Here is a 22,172-nt window from a genome sequence, read left to right as displayed (position 1 = left end):
CAGATTCCAGAGGCCTGCAGAGGGCTCTGTGTTCCTGAAGTCAGAGGCCCAGATTTTAGCCAACTGGTCAGTCCTGAAGACATGATATTGTGGGAGACAGAGCAGCCTCAGTGTCTTCAGATGAAGACTGATGAAGGCCAGGTGGGCAGCACGGCAAAGAAGGCAGGCGAGGGGGTCTGCCGCAGGACCCAGTCCCGGTAGGCTGGAAGCCGCGGAGCTACAGGACCCACCCAATCCCTGCACCCGTGAGAGCCCCGAGGTCCCCAGAGGTGAAGGGCCAGGGGCAGGTCCGCTCCCAGCCTCCACATGTCACCATGCTCCTCAGGGAAGGGAGACTGGGATCAGGCTGAGCAGAGGCACCTGGGCACCACAGCCCCAGGGAGCGTCCCTGCCCCGCTCCAGAACCCTGGGGAGAGGAGGGAGAAAGCGCAGATTCCAGGGCGTGCAGCACGGCAGCAAACCACGCTTCCCCTCCATCACGTTTGCCTCTGTCTCTGGCCGATCAGCACAAGAGGGACCTGGTCCCCGACTCCCAGGGGCAGTGTCCACACTGGAGCGTGTGCTACCATGGGCGCGTCAGTCAGTGTCGGGGTGAGCCTGGGGCCGGACCACTGAGTCCCACACCTGGCTCTCCATCAACAGGCCGCGTAGGGCAACCAGGGCAAGCTGCTGAGCCCTGCCTCGTTCTCCCGGGCTGTAAAGTGGGGCTGATACCTATTCCCAGAGACCGGTGAGGACTCCGTCAGCTTATGCGTGTAGAACGCCAATCTCATAAAAGTGCCTGGAACACAGGGGACACTAGGTGTGTGATTCTACTAATCTCATCAGCACAAGCAATCCCCAGACTCCTTTGAAACGTTGGTTAAACAGTGTATCTATAACCCAGAGATTTGCATCTCTGCCAGTAATTCTGCACACTCCAGTACACTCCGAGTCACCTCGAATGGAACTGCTCTCGCATACCAAGTTCAACGAGCTCCGCAGCTCTGCGTTTGGACAACCACAGAATGGCTAATCATTGGTGGGAGGTCGGGTGTGAAAGGTATTTGCTGAGCTCTGCTGGCCACCAGGGAACGACTTTTAGAGTAGTGAAGGGATCTCGACCCCATTTCTACCTACCTTTGACTCCAAGTAAATGTTGGCTAAGGACATCTTGGAGATTTTGTAGAGGCAGATGGAGAGAGAGACGGCACACAGCACAAAGAGTGTGTCATTAATGGCCACACGCACGGAGACAATGGCCTTCCTCTCCCAATTTCCTGTCTTCACCAGCACTGCACAGGTTAAATTCACCAACAGGAAAACGAGGCTGATGAAGAGTGAGGCCAGGTAGAGGGGTAACCTGGAAAGGACCAGAGGGAAATGTCAGGCACTGTGCCCTATCTGCCAGCTGCATGTTCTGGATCAATCCAGAAGCAAAATGCGGTCTTTTTTGTTTAAGTGCTAGAAGCAGAATATGCCAAAGTTAACAAACACCTAAGAGGCCAGATTTTGGAGGCAGCTGGTCCTGGATTCAAATTACAGACCGGCTACACGAGGTATCCTGAGGAAGGCACCCTCTGAGCCTCGCTGTTCCTGTGTCTGGGAGGTTTGTGCAGATCGGTCACAGCACCTGCCCAAGGCTGGATGGATGCATTTTCTACGTGTAGGTTCTTGGAGCCACAATTTCCTCAGTGCCTGGTGTGAGGTCCACAGCGAGACTTCTCAAATTTGCTAAAACCAAAGTCAGCAGCTTCACACTTCTCCTCAGGACCATCCATACTGTTCACTTCCTTCAATAAAAAGGAAATAGGGAACAGACTCGCTTGGCTCAGAAACAGACTGGGTCTAAGTTGAGTGTGTGAATCCAGAAGATGAAAACTCGCAATGAAAAGCAATTCTGAAGCCACAGAGTTTCTTCAAAAGCTGTAACAGACCAGGACACAGAATCCTGGATGACAGTCCTAACTCTGGACATCGTGCCACTGACAGGACCCATGGAGGGGGGCAGAGGGAGAGGAATGGGAGAGGGCGCAGAGAGAGAAAGAGAACATGTAAGTGAAGGGTGAGGAAGCCTATAAGTCAACACCCACCACGGGGCACCCATGACAGCTAGTACGATGTGGCTCCCTGGCTCCCCTGCCATCTCGGATTTTCACACAATAGCAACCAAGCCTCCACCCCACCCTCTTTCCTTCCCCCATCTGCCCAGCGTGACCCAGAGACACACGGAGCCAAGACATCAGGCCAGTCTCTCAGCCACTCTGGGCTGCATGTCCTTTCTAAAAAGAGAGATGACTCCCATTCTGCCTCAAAGAGCTCTGTGAGAATCCAGTGGGTCCTGTGCCTTCCTATCTTGTTACTCCTCTGTCCTCACCCCCAGGGAGACTTCCCTTTTGTCAACAGCAACTTCTAGAAGGTTTTCACCTCATCCTGTCATTCCTTCCTCCACAGGTACTCCTCTGCTGACCCCACATTCCCCCAGGCCCCCATGACCTACTCCCAAACTCAGAGATGTCAACTCTTGACCACCATCTTCCCTCACCTTCCTAGAGCTCCCTACACTGGCCTCATGTTCCTCCATCTAAGCCTGCCCCAAATAGCCCCTGGTTCCTTTTCCTCAAAGTGATAACATCCTTGGCTCTCTCCTTTACCCCCTGGTTCCTGGGAAATGCATTCACTCTAACAGCTTACATTAGTCTCTGTAAGACTAAGTTCATGAAGCTCATTTTGAGCCACTGGCCCATCCTCCATCCAGACTCACGTTCCAAACAGCCTGCCCCTGAGGCCCTGTCACCTCAAACCATGCCCATGCCTAACTCCCAGTGTGCCTCTCCCATCATTCCTCTCAGTTTTCCTATTTCTGTGAAAGGCCTCACAACTTTTTTTGAAGATTCCTAAACTGTAAAGTTCTTCTTTGACCACACCCCCAATTTAATCAGTTGTCAAGCTCAACAGATTCTTGATTCCTGCTCCCCTAACTATGGGCCCACCTTCCCATCCTCACCAACCACACAGCCCCATGCTTCTGCCAGAACCAATGTGATGGTGTCCAGATTGACCCCCACCCTTCACCCCACCCTTGCGCCCTCCAATCCCCTGTACTTCCAATCACTCTGTGGAGCCAGGTCAATCAATAGGCACTCCACATGCAAATTAAGCCAGTCTGTATGCTGGCCTGATGCCCATCCAGGTGTCCCCACCTCCCCGTCTTTTCACAAGCTGATCTTTCTGCCTAAAACTTTCCTGTCCTACAATTTCTATCCTATCCTGCTCTGCGAGCCTCTAGGACCATATGCTAAACAGAATTCAGCCTAGTTTGTCTTTTATTTTTCTTAAGATTTTGTTTATTTGAAAGAGAGAGAGTGCGTGTGTACATGAGCAGGGGGATGGGCAGAGGGAGCCCGACTAGGGGCTCAATCGTAGGACACTGGGATCATGACCTGAGCTGAGCTGGCTGGTATTACCTTAAAGAAATACACTGTGTTGTGAGACTTGGTCAAAGTATCCGCAAAAAACCACGTAGTCAAAGTATTCGCCCAACATTAAGGTGAAAGTCAGAAAGCAAAATCATAAATGTGGCAAAACAACTCCATCCTGGGAAATGTATATGAAAACCTACAATGGAAACCGTGTTTCCTTCAAATTGGAGGGGCTTTCTGTGGGGAAGGAGAGGGGAGTCCACTAAATTTGGTTTCCTTCTTTCCACATGTCTGTATTTACAAACTTCCAATCTTCTATTTTATAGAAGATTTTTTTTCTAATGAGCTTATATAACTTTTATAGTGGAAAAAAATACCTTGCAAAATTCAACATTTCCCCCTGGGCCTGCAGTTCTGGAAGAAAGGGAGAGATCTAGAGGTGTGGAGAGAGCACGGGGTGGGGGGCACAACAGATATAATCACAAGGGTGTGTTTCCATGGCAACACTGTTTTGCACCCTGCCCTGAATTACTTCTTCTCAACTCAAGCCACAGAGTCAAGATAAATAGTCTATCATGAGATAAAAAAGACCAAAGGAAAAGGAAAGCAGCAGGACCCTGCATCTGGGAAGATGACTTTGCTTGTGACCACAGAGGGATGGGCGCCTAGCTGGTCTGCAAGCTCAGAGATGAGTCTCTAAAGGCAGCTGCCCACGTGGGTCTGGGACATAGGTGCCTGGCTTGAGGGCTGCCAGCTAATTCAGCACGAAACAACTCTGCTACCTCCTACAGTGAGGGGATAGTATTGATAGCCTGTAAAGCATTGTTTAAATGTCTCTTCTGAGATCTTAGATTCCTTACAGAATGGGAAAGGCAAAGCCCGGTTCCTTAGGTTTTTCACTTACCCAAAAACTCAAAGATGGAGGGAAACAGTTAAAAAGGCTTAAAATCAAAGTATTCTTAGGCACCCCCATGTCTGGCGTTCACACTTCCCAAGCCAAAGATTGAAAAATACAGGCCGAGAAAGAGGAAAACTGAATCACATGGGCACCAACTCCAGCAAAGCTGAGAGCTAGCTGACGTAGTCAGGGAGAGAGGACTTCAGTGAGAAATGAAGTGGTTCTTGGTTGTGCTGAATGTAAATCATCTTCAAAAACACTGAGTGGCTACAGGAGTAGCTTCTAGTAGTGAGAAGTTTTAACCAGTTCTAAACTCGTGGCTGGTGGTTCATTTCAAATGAGTTGTGGTTCAATTAGGAAAACCAATCTATTCAAAAGCCAACATATCAAAGCATCTCAAGGGATAAATCATGGCCTGAAATATCCGCAGTGGCATCTGGCTTCGGAGAAGTGGGGAACTGAACTGAACAGAGAATACAGAAGATGTGCCTAAACACAAATAACTCTGAGGATTTCTTTTTTATTACGTCAGAGTTAACAGGCTTCTCCCATTGAAACTTCACTTTCCTGGCTTCAAGAAACTCTTGTATCTTCTCCAGCCCGAATATCTCATCCAGCTGAACTTCTCCTGGTTTTCTGCCTTCATATCTCCAAATCCGCTCCCATAAAAAGCAGCCTATCCTGCTGTCTGCACTTTAGTTCAATGATCAAGTACTGATCCCCCCCTCCCCCCACACTCTCATCTAATAGACTCCATCCCCCAAGGACTCAGAGGTTGGAAACTTTTGGAACAGCCTTCCTTTCTAACCAATGCTTTCATATTTCATTTCTAGAAGGTATCTCATTACCTCTGCCTCAACCAACCACTCTCAAAATAAGACTACTCCATGATTCAATCAAAATATTCTTCCTCCTCCTCAGTCTTCACCCATTCTTGGCTCCTCAGTCCCCCTGGTTGATCTACATTTCTAGTCAAGAGGATGGAGGCAGAGATTATGGGTGCAGAGGAAAAGCCAGATAAGGGAGGGGAATCACGCACTTGGAGCTGCTCCTTAAAGCAGTTCTCTTTAGGACCAACATGTTTTCATGGTGGACCCTGAAGTCCCAATTGAGTAGTCTGGTAGAAATATGTACCAAAAAGTAGTGAGCAAAGACATCAAGATCTGGTAAAAACAAAACAAAACAAAACAAAACAAAACAAAACAAAACAAAACAAAAAAACAAACATGGCACCATGAGTCTTATGACTCGTCTCTTGGCCAGAGAACTGTCATACTACTTTCTGAATTTGTTTCCTTGGATATAAAATGGAGATTACAATGTACATTTTCATGATCTTAAAAGTTCTTATCACAAGAAACAACAATTTTTGTAACTGTGTATGGTAAGGGATGTTAACTAGAGTTTCTGAGGTGATCATTTTGCAATACACACGAGTATCAAATCATTCTGTGGGATACCTGAAACTAATATAATCCATATTAGATTATATCACTTATATATCAATTACATCTCAATAAAAATACACTTTCAAAATTTTAAATAAGAAGTATTTATAAATTTAAAATTATATATTTAAATAAAATATAAAACACATACATTTTTACATATTTTTTAAGTAACAAAAGAATTAAACTTTCATTTTGATTCAAGAAGATAAATGGCCAAAATCACCTTTCCAGAAATGTCTGCCCATGGCAGTGGAGCTCTCCTGGGCAAGGGACACCAGAACACTGTGCACCTGCCTCATGTCTGCTAACTGCCTTGTCTCCCTTCTGACCCTTGGCCCTCTGACCAAGTCTGAGCATTCTTCAAGCTGCTGGTTCTTTGCTATTGGGAGTGCTGGGGTCACAGACCTCTCCAAAAATTTGGGGAAATCTACGAACCCTCTTCATAGGAAAAACATGCATATCTACCTCTTCATATACCTTGGCATGTGATTTAAGGCATTCTCTTCCATATTATGAGCCTCTCTTTTTAGCCCAGCACTGACTGACTTCTTCCATAAAATTCCTGTGACTCTCACAGAACATAGCAGCCCAAGGCGGAGACTGCCCGTGCTCCGGAACATCCGCTACTCTGCCTGATGCTGTGAGTTTCTGTGTTGTTTAGGACATCTTTACAGAGTGTTTGCTTCTTGCAGACGCAGACTATATTTCTCCCTCAGGGTGCCTAACTGAGTCCTAAATAGTCAGAAATATATTTGCTGAATGAAGATGGAAATCCCCCTCAGGGTACTTACCGGTATTTGAGTAATTCTGGAGAATATTTTGACTTGGCTTTGAAAATCACCTGAAATGACAGAACAACATGGTGGGTTGGAGATACGGTAAACAGACCCCAACAAACCAATGACATCACTTGGAACTCTTCTTTCCCTTTCTACCCAGCTTCCAGGGCAATTTCTGAAACTGAAATGGTTGCTTTGTTACAATGTTTGTTAAGCTAAAGATTTTTTTTAAGCCATCCACACAATTTCAAAAGATATTTTTTAAATGATGAAAATGGTTTAAAAAAGGGGGGCGGGGAATAAAAGTTTTACTGGTCTACTACTGCCAAATATTTCTCTTATAAGATTCCTATTTGAACTCATATTTCCCATAGAGATAAACCATCCACTCTCACCCTTTATTAGAATTTTCACAGGCACCAAACTCATGTTATTTGAATGTAAATGTCCACCTACCCAGGCCTAAAATTTTGAGCATGTTTTCAATGTCTCAGGGCCATAGAAGTATCAAACGACCATTATCTATAGGAGAAATGTTGTGTGTTGGGATTTCTCCATATCTTTTGTGCCCTGCACAATTGCTAATGTGTCCACCCAGGGTGCAGGGTCCGGCCTGGCAAAGGCTCTCAGAAGGCAAGGAGGAGACAGAAGAGGAAGAGGAGGAAGAAAAGGAGGAGGAGAGAGAAGAGGTCAGAGAAGGCACATGGCAATTCATGCTCCAGCTCCAGCTATGACATGGCCGCTGTCCCCTGTGTGTGTATGGGGGCTTCTGAGGCAAGCGCAGGTGGACCACAAAAAATTAAAAACAGAACTACTCAACAATCCAGTAATTGCACTATTGGTTATTTACCAAAATAACACAAAAACACTAATTTGAAGGGATACGTGCCCCACTGTGTTTATAGCAGCATTATCTACAATAGCCAAACTACGGAGGCAGCCATTTGTGACAACATAGATGCTGAGTGAAATCAGCCAGAGAAAGACAAATACCATGTGATTTCACATAGATGTGGAATCTGAAAAAAACAAAACAAACAAAACAAATAAGCAGACTCTTAAATTCAGGGAACTGATGATGGCCGGAGGAGAGGTGGGTGCGGGGATGGGCAAAATAGGTGAAGGGGATTAAGAGGTACGAGCTCCCTGTTTTAAAATAAGTTAGTGACAGAGATGAAATGTACAGCATAGGGAAGATAGTCAATATTGAAATAACATTGTATGGTGACAGACAGTGTCCACACTCATCATGGTGAGCACTGAGTAATACGTAGACTTGTCCAATCACTATGTTGTACACCTGAAACTAATATAACATTGTGTGTCCACTGTACTTCAATTAAAAGGAAAAAAAAAAAGAATCACACAGCCAGCTTGCAAAGATGCAAACCCCACCACCTTCGGAGAGGCCAACCCTGTAGGTGTTGGGAGGGGCCCAGGGAGAGGCCAACCCTGTGGGTCTTAGGAGCGGTCCAGGGAGAGGCCCTCCATGTTTATAAGTTCCCCAGCCCAAGTGATTCTGATTCAGCTAGTCCAAGGACCACTTCTTGAGAAATACTGCTACTCTTGAATAGTTCTGCAATCATTAATTTAAAACACGATTACAATAGCGAGACGACATAGTCAGGGCATGGTGCAAAGAACAAAGATTAGGGCATGATCAAGGTCCACGGGCAGCCCCCCAGACACACACATCCCTGCCCTCTCTCCAATCTCCAGTACCATGCTGCCAAAGGAGGGCTCTTAGGAACAGACTCTGTATCTGGGGGAGGGGGAAGCACAGATGTTCCCAGAGACTTTACAGTAAGCAAATCTACCAATACCGCCCCCACTCCCATCTTTAAAACACGTTTTCAGAGCTTCACAGGCAAGCATTCTAAACTTATAAGCGATTTTGTTTTTTTTTTTTAAGATTTTATTTGTTTATTCATGAGAGACAGAGAGAGAGAGAGAGAGACAGAGACAGAGAAGCAGAGACACAGGCAGAGGGAGAAGCAGGCTCCATGTGGGAGCCCCACGTGGGACTCGATCCCGGGTCTCCAGGATCAGGCCCTGGGCCGATGGCAGGCGCTAAACCACTGAGCCACCCAGGGATCCCCACGATTTTGTTTCTGACATGAGTTTTGTATCTGTCCTAAATCATTTTTGGAAGGAGGTAGGAAGTAGGGGTTTACAACACAAATAAAATATCTGCTAATAACACAAGTAGGTGACACAAAGACACTGCCCTGATTCTAAAGGGGTCCTGAGTCCAGCATTATCTGACAAGGCTCCTCTGGGATTTTAGCAAATCACATCAGCTTTGGTGTTTCTCTGCAGCCCATAAGGAGAAATGTTACAAAACAACCTCTCTTAGAAATAAGGAACAGATTAATACAGGACTCCAAAGTTTTGCTACAAAATTTGGCTGATTCATGCAACATATAGTGATGGTCTCAGGAAAATGCTCCTTAAATAGTACTTGGATATCTCACTTTTAATAATTATTAATTATTTTAATAATATTTAATAATTCTGAATTAATTAAAAATTCACAGATATCAAAATGCAGAGAAGAAACTACAGTATTTTTTTTAAGGTGCTTGACCTTGTCGGTACGCAAGTATTTTTAATATTGTGCCACACTTAGTGGGGCTTGGTCAGTGGCAGGTTTCAGGTCAAGTGACTCAGTTCACTCACACACACCAGGTTTATCCCAGTGCTCGTAGACACAGCCCGAGAGCACTCCATTTGATAGCATCCCCCAGATGGCACACAACTAAATGGTTGTATCCTGTGGGCTCAGCTCTGTGTAAAGTACTGCCAGAACGGAAAGAAAAATATGAGCAGTCCTGCCTTCAGTGGGCCTATAGCTGGAGAGGAGAGGCCCAGAGGGGACAAGATGGGATGCAGACCAAAAAGGCTCCAGCCACAGCGTGCCCAAGCTCAGGAGCAGACATGCAAGTTCCACATGGGCACCTCCTCATGGTGGGCACCTTGGCTTCCTCTGCTCCCTGGCCCAGCACGGCCCCCTCTGGCACTTACAGCTCCTCCTGGTCTTCAGATGGCAGGAAGGAGGAGTATAGGTGGATTAGCATCAAGGTCATGGCAAATCAGGCTCTCTGCTGGCTCCCACCATCAGCCAGCACTGGGTCTTCGGGCTGGAATGTGCAGAATGAAATACCCAGCCAAGAGCTGAGCAAGGAGAGAAACACAGCCCACCTACTCACCTTCTTTATAAACCAAACAAGAGACACATCCTGACTTCCCACAGGCCCTTAGCCTCTGTAGCTCTATCTGCCCACGCTCTACTGGGAGTGGGCTGAACAGAGTCAGGTGTGGGAGGACAGCCTCCAAGGCCAGCCTGGACCCAGAACCCTCTTCCTGGGACATGGTGAAGGACGGGGTTCCCAGCCATGACCGCCAAGTATTTGGTCTAGTTATTCAAGCCTTATAAGCAATCACATGCTTTGCCCCTACAGTTCCACTTTTACAAATTTATTCCAAGGCAAGGCTTCTCAAGGTGTTCTACAGAATTGAAACTAATAAATGTTACCAGAAATAAGTGTCATGTGATCAAGCAAATTTAGAAGCTGCAAGGCTAAATGGTTTTTCCCTGCAGGAATTTCCTAGTCTACAGAAGACTAATACGTGCTGTAAATCTTCAAGCAAAACATACAGCATGTGCAATTTCCCAAACTTATCTGGCTGCTTATGGTCTTCTGAGTGTTCCGGGGAACACAGTTTGGGAAATGCTGCCCTACACACTAAGCATGAGTGGACACTGTTCACCACAGTAATTACAACACAACAAACAAGAAGTGAGGATCACTTTAAAACAGGGACAGGGACTTAAACAGGAACACCAGCCAGGCAGCACACAGCATCCCCCTGAGGAACCCAGGGGTGAGGTGTCCCACACCAAGAGGGCCTTGGGCCCCACCCATAGAATTCAGACACCCCCCCACCCCCCGCCTGGAGGGAAAAGGCATCACCAGGGAAAGGCAAAATCTGATGGTAAGTAAATCACTGGATCCTCTTGAAACTAAAAGCCAAGATGATAACCACATCAAAATATCAAAATATAAGCCTTGACCATGGTTTGCAAAAACTTGATCCACTGCTGAAAATTTGTGACAAATCTATGTCTTAAATGCAATTGGATCTATTCAAGCTGTGCTGAGAAAATCTTCCTCTGGCACACAGATGTTCCCAGAGAGTTTACAGTAAGCAAATCTACCAACACCCCCCACCCCCACCCCCTTTAAAACACGTTTTCAGATCTTCACAGGCAAGCATTCTGAACTTACAAGCGATCAAGGAACTTACAGATTCAAGTTCCTTGAGGTTGTATTTAGGGGCACCTGGGTGGCTCAGTTGGTTAAGTGTCTGCCTTCAGCTCAGGTCAGGATCCCGGGGTCCTGGGATCGATCCCCACATCGGACTCCCTGCTTCTCCCTCTGCCACTCCCCCTGCTTGTGCTCTCTCTGTGTCAAATAAATACATAAAATCTTTAAAAAAAAGAAAAAAAGTTGTATTTAAATTCTTGGCATTTTAAACTGCAATATATACATTCTGTCATTGTATTCACCCATACCCACATACACACAAATACACACACACACGCACGTGTGCACAGACATGTATAAGTATATACATATGTATATATTTTTTACAATTTTTGTCTCCATTAATTAAAGTGTATAAACAACTGGATCATGTTTCCAGCAAAATAAATCCAAACTCTTCTATCCACCCCCTCCCAAATCTGTGCTTCAAGAGACGTCATTAAAGGTTGATTAGTGCTCAGAACTGGAGCTAAATGTCCTGGGTAGCCCCTGCTTTCTGGCCTGCCGGAGATCCCTTATCTGGCTGTCCATCTCCTACAGTCTGCACTGGCTCCCACTGACCTCAGCAGGAACTCAGCTGGGAGGAGACCTCTCCTGAGGGGGAGGCAGACAAAGAGTAATTACCCTTTCCTATTCTACAGGGCTCCTGACAGCATGGGCCTGCCTCCTCGGTACAAAGCCAGACCTGTAAAATCAGAGACCGTGTGAATAGCTAAGGAAAATCTGAGGCCAGACAAAAATTCATATCATTCTACGTTCAGAATGATGATGTTCACACAGGTCAACAATATGGTGTGCTGAATCTGGACTCGGGAACTATAAAAATGGGAAAAGCTGGTCTCTGACCTTAAGACACTTGAATAGATCTGTGTCTTAAGACACAGACATGCCAGCGGCATGAGGAGAGTAGAGGTGTGGAGAGGTGTGACGTGATCGGAGGAGGTGTGAGTAGGTGTGGGGAGATGCGGACAGGTGTGAGGGGGGTTATCGATGGGTATTAGGGGGTGTAGACAGGTGTGAGGGGCTGTGCAGAGGTACATGGAAGCATGAGGAGGTGTGGGGAGATGTGAGAGGATGTGAGGGGGGTTTTAGGAGATGTAGACAGGTATGAGGGGGTGTGGCTAGGTGTGAGGGAATTTAGACAGGTGTGGGGGGGTATAGACGGGTGTGAGGAGGTGTGTAGAGGTGTAAGGAGGTTTTGGGAGGTGGGAAAGGGTGTGGAGAAGTATGAGGAGGTGTGATGGGTATCTGAGGTGGTGGACAAGTATGAGGAGGTGTGGACAGGTATGAGGAGATATGATAGGGTGTTAGGGAAGCACAGAGAAGTATGAGGAGGTGTGAAGGGGCACGGGAAGTGTAGAGAGGTGTGAGGGGGTGCAAGGAGGTGTGATGAGGCATGAGGGGGCGAGGGGGCTGTGGGGAGGTGTGAGGGAACACGAGGAGGCACGATATGGCATGGGGAGGCGTGTAAAGGCCCAAGGAGTCATGAAGTGAGAGATGTGAGGAGAGGAGGCTGCCAATGGGGGACCTCAGCACCAGGCCGAGGCCAGAGGCAAGTCTGAGGCAGGTCAGGCCTGAGCAGGCTCCCAGCACAGCCAGAAGCGCAGGAGGCGCTGGGTGGAGGTACCACAGTCAGCAAGCGGCTGCACTCCCAGAGCAGGCCTCGATGCGGACAGGCCCGGGATGGGCACTGCAGGAGGAGGGCACCTGTGGGAAATGGAAGAGGGCGGCTGCTGGGGGCGGGGGTGGTGGTGGTTGGGAACTTGGTTTTAAGACGGAGAGACCTAGAGGTAACGAGAAGAGGTCTGTGCCCCAGACTGACAGAGGGAAGGAGCAGCTGGACAGCAGGGGCGTGGATGGTGCCCCCGGAGGGAGGCAGACGGTGGAAAAACTGAGGCAGGAAGGAGGGCCCAAGAGGGGGTCACAGGGGGCAGGGGGAGGTGGCCCAGGGGACCATGAGGTCAGCCTGGAACCCTGTCCTGAAGGGAGAGTCCCAGCTGCTTCTTGGGGAAACAGAAGGGCGAAAGAAGGAGTGAGGCCTTCTCTCTCTGCCACCCTTTCGGCGTCTTCACAGGTGGTGAGAACACCAGGGTTTTCCAGAGTCGCCGTGGCCTTGAGGGCTGCAGCTGGGGCAGCGCGGGCGAGCGGCACTGCCATTGGGCCTCCCCAGCATTCCCGCCCCTGAGGCCTGCTCTCGGGGTCCTTTCCGCTGCCCAGAGTGGCTGCCTCGGATAGAAAGGCAGGCGATTTCCCAAGTCGCTGGGCTTGAGGATGTCGCTGTGGGGGACCCTGGGTCCTTGGATTCTGATTTAAGACCCAGTTCCAGGAAGGTGTGAGGTAAAGCTGGAAGCTGCCCCAGGTTGACCCCCCTGAGGCTGCAGCAGAATGTGGGCACCCCTCCCCGACCCGCGGGCCTGCCCAGGGTCCCCTCAGTAACCCCAGGCCCCTTGTGTCACCTTTCAGATGACGCAGGAGGGCCAGCAGATGACGCCCTTGCTGGGACAGAAGCAGAAAGGCTCTAGAGCGGCTGCTGACCTCGGCCTTCCTCCCCTCATAAATTCTAGTTGCTGACCGCATCACCGGCCATGTCCTACCCTTTGAACTCCTGCCTGCTGCCTGTTTTCCCTCCTGCTGACTCAAGCTGGCATTTGCTGCTTCAGGGTCATTTTTCCTAATGTCATGTTGGCTGCTTCTGGCAGAGACGTCCCATGCTGTTCTCTGTGGATATGACACTGTCCTCCTGCCTCGGTGGCCCCAGCAGCCCCGGCCGCCCACCGGGCACGGGAGTACCCCCACAAACACCTGATGTCCCCTGAGGCCCTGGTGATGCGTGTGGGGGCCGAGCGCCAGGCAGCGCACAGCTGAGGAAGAGATGATTCCAGGGAAAACTTGACGTTACAGGCAGAGGCCACCTTCCACAAGAGTCTAGAGTCAAATGTTGGGTATGCTGAGGCCTGCTCTCGGGGTCCTTTCCGAGACACTGTCCGCTGCGCATTCAGCGCCACAAGCTCTCTGTTCCCGCAGGCGGTGTTGGTGGCGACTAAATGGAGTACGGCGCTTCCAGACTTGCAGCTGAGCCGGAGTCGCTGTATGCAGCCATCCCGCTCCGTAAACCCCACACCGAACACGAACACGACCTGGGTCTCGGGGCTGCGCTTCCCTGGAAACGAGCACGCGGAGAGGACACGCCCTGCCGCCCCGCCCGCAGGCTCCCTGCCCCGCACCCTGGCTGGGCGCACCTGACCCTCTGTGCCCGGACGGGTGGGCTGAGGCCCCGGGGAGGCCCTCCCGGGAGCTAAGCAGGTCTGAGGCTGCGCACACAAGCAGGTGGAAGTCAAAGAAAACCAGTAGGTCTGTGTTGCTCACCGGCGCACTCTCTTTAAATGCATATAAGCAAATTCGCTTGAAAAAGTTACACATTTCTGGAAGGCTTACGCTTCATTATAAGGTATGTGTCACATATACCCAAAGAAATTACCTCACCAAGGCTCACGTACCCACCACGCGGTCCAACCTGTAACTGCCATGTTTGCTCCAGTCCTGTTTTATTTTTAACACATAAAATAGATATCAGTGAAGCTGCCCCAGGCATCTGTGTCTCCAGTTCTAATCCCTCCCTCCTCTGCAGAGGTGATCACTTTCTGAATCTAGCCTTACCGTACCCAGGACGCCTTGTACTTTGTGTGTGCGTGCATTCCCAATAAAACACAGCAGCTCAATAAGCCTTACAACAATACATACGTAGTACTGTCTTGTGTGGTTTTTCACTTCATCTGAACAGCATGAATACCATCCACACCCTTGTGCAACTTGTTTGTTCACCCATCATGACTTGTTTGCAACATCTCAAGGTTGAAACATGCATTCTCACTAAGGCCCAGTGTCCCACTGTCAACAGGTCACAGCTGAGTGTCCATCCCTGGCACAAAAGCACAAAAAGAGTGTGGACTCAAGCTCGCTCACCTGGACTTGAATCCTGGCTGCACCAATCATCAGCTGTGTAATTCTGGAAAAGTTACCTAACCGATCTGTGCCTCAAGGGCCTCATTAACCACAGTACCCACCTGGTCAGTTCTGTGAGGATCAGGTGAATGAACACACACCTGGCACTTAGACAAACATGTGTCACTGCCTGACACTCTGTAAGTGTTGATGCATTTGCTCCCCCTGTTGCCATTATCAGCCCTTGTATATGTTCTCAAACCATGACTCTAAATGCACCACTACTAAACTGTGACCACAGAGGCCTTCCTGACCATAAAAGGAACTTTCATATTCAGAAAGGTTAGGAACAATGACACATTCGCTGTTCACTTTTATGGTCCGTCTGCGCTGCCCACTTCCTGGTATGTTGAGGAAACATGATGCAAACCCTTGGCCCTGATCTCCCCAGGTGACAGTCACTGGTCAGCTGGCTCCATCAGTTTCCATGCACTGAGCACCCTCACCCAGCAGAGCAGGGTGACATGACGATTAGAGGTCCCAAGACCAAACACAACATTGCTCCCTTTCTGCAATCCCCGAGGTTGAGCAAAAAACAGCCCTAGGGTGTCAGCCATCCAGGTCAGCTCTTTACGAAAGCGAGGGCCAGCACAGTGTCTTCATGTATGCAGAGGCTGTCTGTGTACTTAGAGCTGTGGAACCCCATGACGGACAGAGGCGTACGCTGCAGGTGCCATATAATCCCAGGGTGCAGCAGCCTGAAGCCGAGGTGTGCTCTGTCTGGGTCCTGGGCTGGCCAGGTGTGAGGTGCCTGCAGGGAGGCAACTGGGCTCCAGGGTCAGGGTTTCACCAATTCAACTCCTGTCTTTGAACATGGTAAACTCACGGCTCAAGAAGTGAGTCCTGCTCATGTCCAGGCCTCAAGCTGTCCCAAGGCCACAGACAGGGCCCCCCACACTCGGGTGAGTGGCTTGCTCATGTGATCTCGGGACCCAGACAACGACATTGCCTCCCTACTGCACGTCTATCAAGCCCAGAACTCTCTGTGGGTGCCGTTAGCCTCCTCCAGCCCTCCCGGGAGTTCCGCTGTCCTGTCCTGTCTGGCTGACCTGGCACCCAAGATGCCCTTCCAGGCGCCCACATGCCTGCACATGCACGTCTGTGTCACCCACACGATGGGGCCAGGAGCTGGGCCTCATGCCCAAACTGCCCCTGACTCTCAATGTTCACCCAGCGAACAGAGAAGGCCTCACATGAGAGAGCCGTCTCCACTTGCTTCCTCCCATCCTCTCCTGTTTCCAGTCCAGCCAAGTTCTGTTCTGCCTCCACCCCTCATCAGCATCCTGTCCTGTCCTTGTCAACAGCACCGGGCTCCACCTGACAGTGCCCACACCAGCCCGGCCGCCCAGAAGGCTCTCGGCCTGCATGGATTAAGTCAGGCCAGCAGGCAGCCCAGGCGTGGGTGGGGGATGGCGGGTGGGTGGTGGTGGCACCCCAAAGAGTGTACCTCTGTCCAGAGGCCTCACAGTCAGCCAGCAACACCCTGAGCCCTGGCCTTCCATTCCCTTGCTTTTCCCCGTTGTTGGGCACCTGGCATCTGGATTCGGAGTGTGGCCAGACAGCCATGAACCTGCTAGGCTCAGCCCCAGTGACCTCTCTTCACCTTTCTGGGCCTTGATGTCTATCAGTGAGACCAAAGGGTTAGTCCCAATATCCATTCAGCTGCCTTTTACCTTTAAAACTCTAGGACCTGAAGTGCCTTCCCCAAAGCCAGCCTGTGGCCTCTGCCCTGAGAAGCCCCACTGGCACCACTACAGCTGTGCTTCACAAGTGGCTTGGGCCCCACCTCTCAGGGGAGGAGGAGAGGAGGTGGGCCCAGCAGCCCCCACACCAGCCTGAGTCATGGAAGCATCATCCCGCCCCTGGCCTACCTACTCCACTCTCATGGGGCCGGATGGAGACTGACCACGCAGATCTGCCTCCCTGGCAGGATTCTCTCTTCAGCCTCGCGATCAGAAAGGACCTTGACCGCACAAGGTGCCGTGGTCATCACTGTGTTTCTGAACCACTCGTACCACAGCCACCACCACGCATCATGATCTGTCGGTCAAGGCCCTGCCTGTAATTGTTTCCAGATGTGTGTAACACACACGTATAAAAGAACACCTGAGGAGCACGAAGGACACCTCCACCACATGAGCACGCTAGGAGAAGCTGCCATCAGCAGCCATGAGGACGCTCTCGCCAGAGCCCAAGCATGGTGCACCCTGATCTCAGACTCCCAACTCTAGAACTACGAGGTATACATTTCTTGAAGCGCAGAGTCAGTGGTATCTGTTGCAGCAGCCCGAGCAGACTAAGACAGCATAGGCGATGCTCCTCAAATCCTGCCGCTGACAGCCCTGCCCTCGGTACTTCCCAGAGAGGAAGCAGTGCGCGCTGACAGCGGGAACCAGGCCTCCTTCTGCTCCTGGAGCTGCCCCCAGCTCACCGCAGGCCACTGGGTGGGGCCTCCAGGGACAGGGACCAGGATGGTGAGAGACAAACCCACATCCCATCAGAAACAATGAAAGGAACTGAGAATGTCCCACCCCAAGCGGACAGTACCTGGGAGGATGCATCAGCCATCACATCTATGAAGGGCTGTCCTGTCCTGGGAGGAGGGACTGTATCCACTCGGAATGGCCCCAAGGGGAGGACCGGGACCTAACCAGACTTCCTCCAAGCACCACCTTTCTGTTCTGATGCTATAAAGCTCAGGAGGCTGCTGCCGTGAACAAACCAGAGCAAATGGAGTTGCCCAATCATTTTTTAAAAGATTTTATTTATTCATGAGAGACAGAGAGAGAGGCAGAGACACAGGCAGAGGGAAAAGTAGGCTCCCTCCGGGGAGCCCAATGTGGGACTCCATCCCACAACCCTGGGATCACGCCCATGAGCCAAAGGCGGACACTCAACCACTGAGCCACCCAAGTGCCTCTGCCCACCCTTTAAATAACAGCAAAAGCCACTGGTTCCTTTAAAACATGCCCCCTAATCATAGATATGGAGTGACTTAAGCCCCCAACCTTCTATTGGAAACATCCTACTTTGTGTCACTGCTATAAGGACTGTCACCAAGTCATGCTGGCCAAAGGCACAAGAGCTATTCATCATGTAGTCTATTTTCCCACTCAATGCCAACTTCCATCAAGGCAGGAGCTATGTTTGCCCTTAATCTTGTCTACGCAGCATTTAAAGAGAAACAGGCACTCAGAAACACAAGACAGGACATCACCTTAATGTCCATCAACGGGGGAAAGGGTGACCGCCTGTGGCAGACACTTACAACAGGGTTTCATCCAGCCTCAGAAACAAACAATGTCATGACACCTGTCACAACATGGATGAGTCTCAAAAACATCACGCTCGGCGAGAGAGGCCAGGCACAGAAGGCCACTTACTGTGTGATTCCCCTGATGTGAAATATCCAGAACAGGCAAATGCAGAGACAGAAAGCACACTCATGGCTGTCCGGGGCTGGTACAAGGAGGGGTGAGGGGTGGTTAGGAGAGATGGAAATGTTTGAGGATTAAACGGAGCTGCTAGTTGCAGAGCATAAATGGCCTGAAAGCTAAACTGTATATAATACGATGGTTAATTTTGTGTTATGTAAATTTTACCTTAATTTTAAAAACACACTTGTTGAATGAATGTCACCACGCGAAAGCTGTGTGTAGGCAGACGTGTGCCATCTCCTCTGTTCTGTCTGCCACCAGTCATGCATGATGCCTGAGGGACAGAGCAGCCCCCCGACAGCTCTTCAGTCTGGCAGCCCAGGAGGGCAGCAGGAGGTAGGCACAGCCTGGGATGCTGATGCCATTGGGTGGGGATTTTTGCCCTGTGGGTCACGTCTAGCAAGTGTGTCTGCTATTAAAGTGGCAGAGCACTCATGACATCACAAGACATCAAGCCTCCTCTGTGTCTCCCCAGCCCCTGGCAGGCAAGGGACAGGTTCCCTTCTGTGTGCTATGGGTGGCGTGTGGCTCACAGCACTCCCGTCTCTGTCTGCCCTTCTCCGCCTCAGGTCCCAGGCACCTGCTTAGGTGATCAATAAGATTTGCTCAGAGCATCTCTAAGGGTGAGATGAAAATCCAAGCCTGTTTCCAACTTGTCCCAGCAAAAAACAACAGGATAAAGATGGGCCAGGAGCTTGGTGATAAATGCTGGGTTTGTTCTAATCTTGTCCCAAGGACCAAATCCAGCCCACAGCCTGTTTTCATATGGCCTGTGAACTCAGAGCAGCTTTTATCTATTAAAAGAGAAGTATTTAAACACACACACACACACACACACACACACAGAACACACAGCAGACACTGTATGGGGCTCACAAGGGCTAAAATACCGACGTGGGCGCCTGGTGCTCCTTCCTTTCTTGTGGCTCTCCATGAGCACATTTGAAGAAATCAAGCTACTTGACGAGAAAAACCACTCATCCTTATCTGTCCTCACTGGTTAACAGACTCTAAACTTTAGCCCTGGGATAAAGAAAAAGTAAAATATTCACAAGCCTCTGCAGACTTCCCTGAGTGCCAGTGGGCCAGGTGTTGTCTGGCTGCTGGCCGAGGCTATCTGTCCTGAGAGGACCGACCTGTCGGAAAGTCAGGCCTGAGACCCACAGACCAGGAAGAGGCTCCCCTCCTCTCACTGGAGCTGCAAGGAGAACAGGAACTCACTGACCAAAGCCACTCTCCAGATCACATGATTTGTTGTTCTCGAAAACCTACGACTCTCTGAGTGATGTCACATGGATGGGTAGCCTTCCCTTCTGCCAATGTCCTTCTCAGGTCAGGCCTCACTGTCTGGCCCATCGTGTCCGTGGTGAGTCCCTCTCGGCACGGGAGGCCTCAGGGTTAAGATGAGAAACATATGACAGCCCCCTTGTTGGGTGGACACCTGCTGCTGGACACAGCTGTGGGCAACCCCTCACCCTGGGGAATAAGCGGGCCCCTACTGTTCCCTGCTTGTCTGACCCAGGGAAAGCCCAGGGAGCTAAAAGATGCCACCAAACCCTGTAGGTGGCAGGGTGTGTGGGACCCAGACCAAGGCCCCTGATGGGGACAGGAGCTGCAGGTCTGTGCTCAGTACACAGGAGGAAGCTGGCAACACTCAGCTCAGCTTCTGCTGTTGAGAAATTGAGGCGTCAAGGTCAGTGGTGTGGAACTTGGGGTATGCCATGAGTCTAATCATTACCAAGAGTATGGAGGGCATGAATGAAACGTGGGTCAACTTAGGTTGGCACTGAAGCAATTATAACAGGAGCAGAGGGAAATAAAACCTTGTGCTTCAAGGAGAGATCCTGGGCAACCAGGCTGTAGGATCAGAAGGCCTTTTCTGGGGGAAATTTTTAGAAGTGAGGCTGGGAAGCTACATCCTGGGAGGGGCTGGTGGCAGATGGTAGACTAAATGCAAATAAGGAAACTTTTCCTGGGTTCCGTGTGTATGCCCTTGCAGAGGCGCACATGCACACACACACACACACAAACACACACACAAGCACACACACATATACACACAGCTCTGGAGGCAGGGAGCCCACTGAGTGACCACAAGGACCCAGTGCCAGGGACCAGGAGCTCACAGTTGTGATGCAGAGGTGAGGCCGAGCATATTCCCTGCTCTGGTGTGAGTGTCTGGTCCCAGCTTTGAAATAAGGTACTTGAGGAGAGTCAAAGGCTTGCCTTGTACGTTCCTAAGCTTCTTTGTCATAATCACCAACAGGCCTAGAAGTGTCTCTCCTTACAACTCCTGGCACACAATAGGTATTTGGTAAACGTTTCTTGATTAAATTGGCTGCCAAGAGCCACAGCAAGATTCACTTATTCCTAAACTCAGTATCTCCCTTTTCCTGGTAGGGGTGGAGAGAGGGTCTCTGGATTCAAGTTTGGCTGCCTCGGAGTCTCCTATCGGCAAGGATGAGAACAGGAGTGCATTTCGAATTCGGGGTAGTGTGTGCAGGAAGCACAGGCTCACAAGGTGCTGGGCCTTGTCCCGGCTCTTCAGGCCAGGGTGGGTGGCCTTGGATGAGTCACTAGAATTCTCCTGGCCTCTTTTGGCTCCTCTGCAAAATGAAGGGCTCAGCCCCTGAACCTCTTACTTCATCCCAGCTCTGGGCTTTGGGAGCTGGAGCTGTGAGGAACACTCATTTCCACACTCTTCCCCCAAAGGCAGGCCGAGCACTGCTGCCATTTCACACACAGGAATGCTGCTGCCACATAGTTGTAAAAGTCATTGTGATGACACTGTGGGGTAACCAAAGGCAGAGCCGGCACTGGGGTCTGACCTTCAAGACTGTGGTCTGGTATCCGGGCAAGAGCCAGAGTCCCTCCCACCAGATGGAGAAAGACTACCTTTGCTGAAGTGCAAAGGTTTTGCAACAAAGAAGTATCTCTTTCACCTGCTCCAACTGGGCATGAGCACCGTGGTTGCTGCCTTCCCGGAGAGAAAGGTCAGTAACCAGCCATGGAGGCCAGGATACAAGCTCAGCTCTGCCCACAGAGTCCCTGCTCCTTCCATCTGCAGTGCTGCCTCCTGATTTAGAGGCCTCTGCTGGCACACCATAGCCCCCAGACTCCCATGATGTGCTCCAACACCGACGAGGCCCTGCCCACCCCCTGGCCATGAGCCTTGGGCCCCACAGTGAGCTCCAACACCTGCCATGAGCCTCAGCTCCACCCCCATAACCACCCTGCAGCTTCCCAGCTGCCCTCTAAGACATGCTAGCGTCCTGGCTCCTACGTCAGCATCCATTAATCTCTCTCTCTCTCTCTCTCTCTCTCTCTCTCTCTCACACACACACACACACACACACACACACACACACACGTCCGGAGAGTTCGAGTCTCCTTTTCCTTCCTCAAGATAACCTTCTGTATTTTGTCTTTGGGCTCAAGACACAGCTAAACCAGTGAGAAGTTGAGTGCATTCCACCAAACGTGGGGACCCCCAGGGTCCAGACTCCTAATTCCCAGGGAAATGGCTGGAAAACACAGCTGCCCAGGTATCACCGAACCCACGGCCACACTATGAGCTCTACAGGGAGACCTGCCGTGCCCAGGGGGCTGCTCCAGAACAGAAGCTGGCAGCCTCTGCTACTGAGCATCCACTCCACAGCCTGGGGTGGATGGCACCACACCTCATGTACAGAGAGAGGCTTCCACCTGCTTCAGGTGTCAGGGTCCTGCTCTGCTTGAAACCTCTATCTGGAAGTCAAATGGTGCTAGAAGAGCAGGTTCTGGAGGAAAGTCCTTGGTTCAAGCCTCAGCCCTAGTATTTCCTAGGGCAGCAAGGAGTTGAGTGGGAGTTTGCCTGTACCCAGAACTGGTGCTGGG

At 50.3% G+C, this 22,172-nt stretch overlaps 1 protein-coding gene across 2 annotated transcripts in view; it reads right to left on the bottom strand.

Moving 5' to 3' along the window:
- The window catches only part of GPR137B (G protein-coupled receptor 137B), a 39,759-nt gene that overhangs the window by 13,296 nt on the left and 4,291 nt on the right, over nucleotides 1-22,172 (bottom strand). For both annotated transcript variants that reach the window (XR_005986742.1, XM_041748075.1), the window contains exons 2-3: nucleotides 6,542-6,591; nucleotides 1,120-1,342 (exon numbers count right to left, since the gene is read on the bottom strand). Coding sequence is in view for 1 of the 2 variants with exons in the window: in XM_041748075.1 (XP_041604009.1) it covers nucleotides 1,120-1,342; nucleotides 6,542-6,591 (273 nt within the window). In the remaining variant the exon portion in view is untranslated. The remainder of the gene's footprint in view (nucleotides 1-1,119; nucleotides 1,343-6,541; nucleotides 6,592-22,172) is intronic.

This window comes from Vulpes lagopus, chromosome 3 (genome assembly GCF_018345385.1).
Source record: "Vulpes lagopus strain Blue_001 chromosome 3, ASM1834538v1, whole genome shotgun sequence".
Classification (NCBI taxonomy): domain Eukaryota; kingdom Metazoa; phylum Chordata; class Mammalia; order Carnivora; family Canidae; genus Vulpes; species Vulpes lagopus.
Note: the sequence above shows the minus strand (reverse complement) of the source record. Positions and strands in the feature narration are given on the sequence as shown.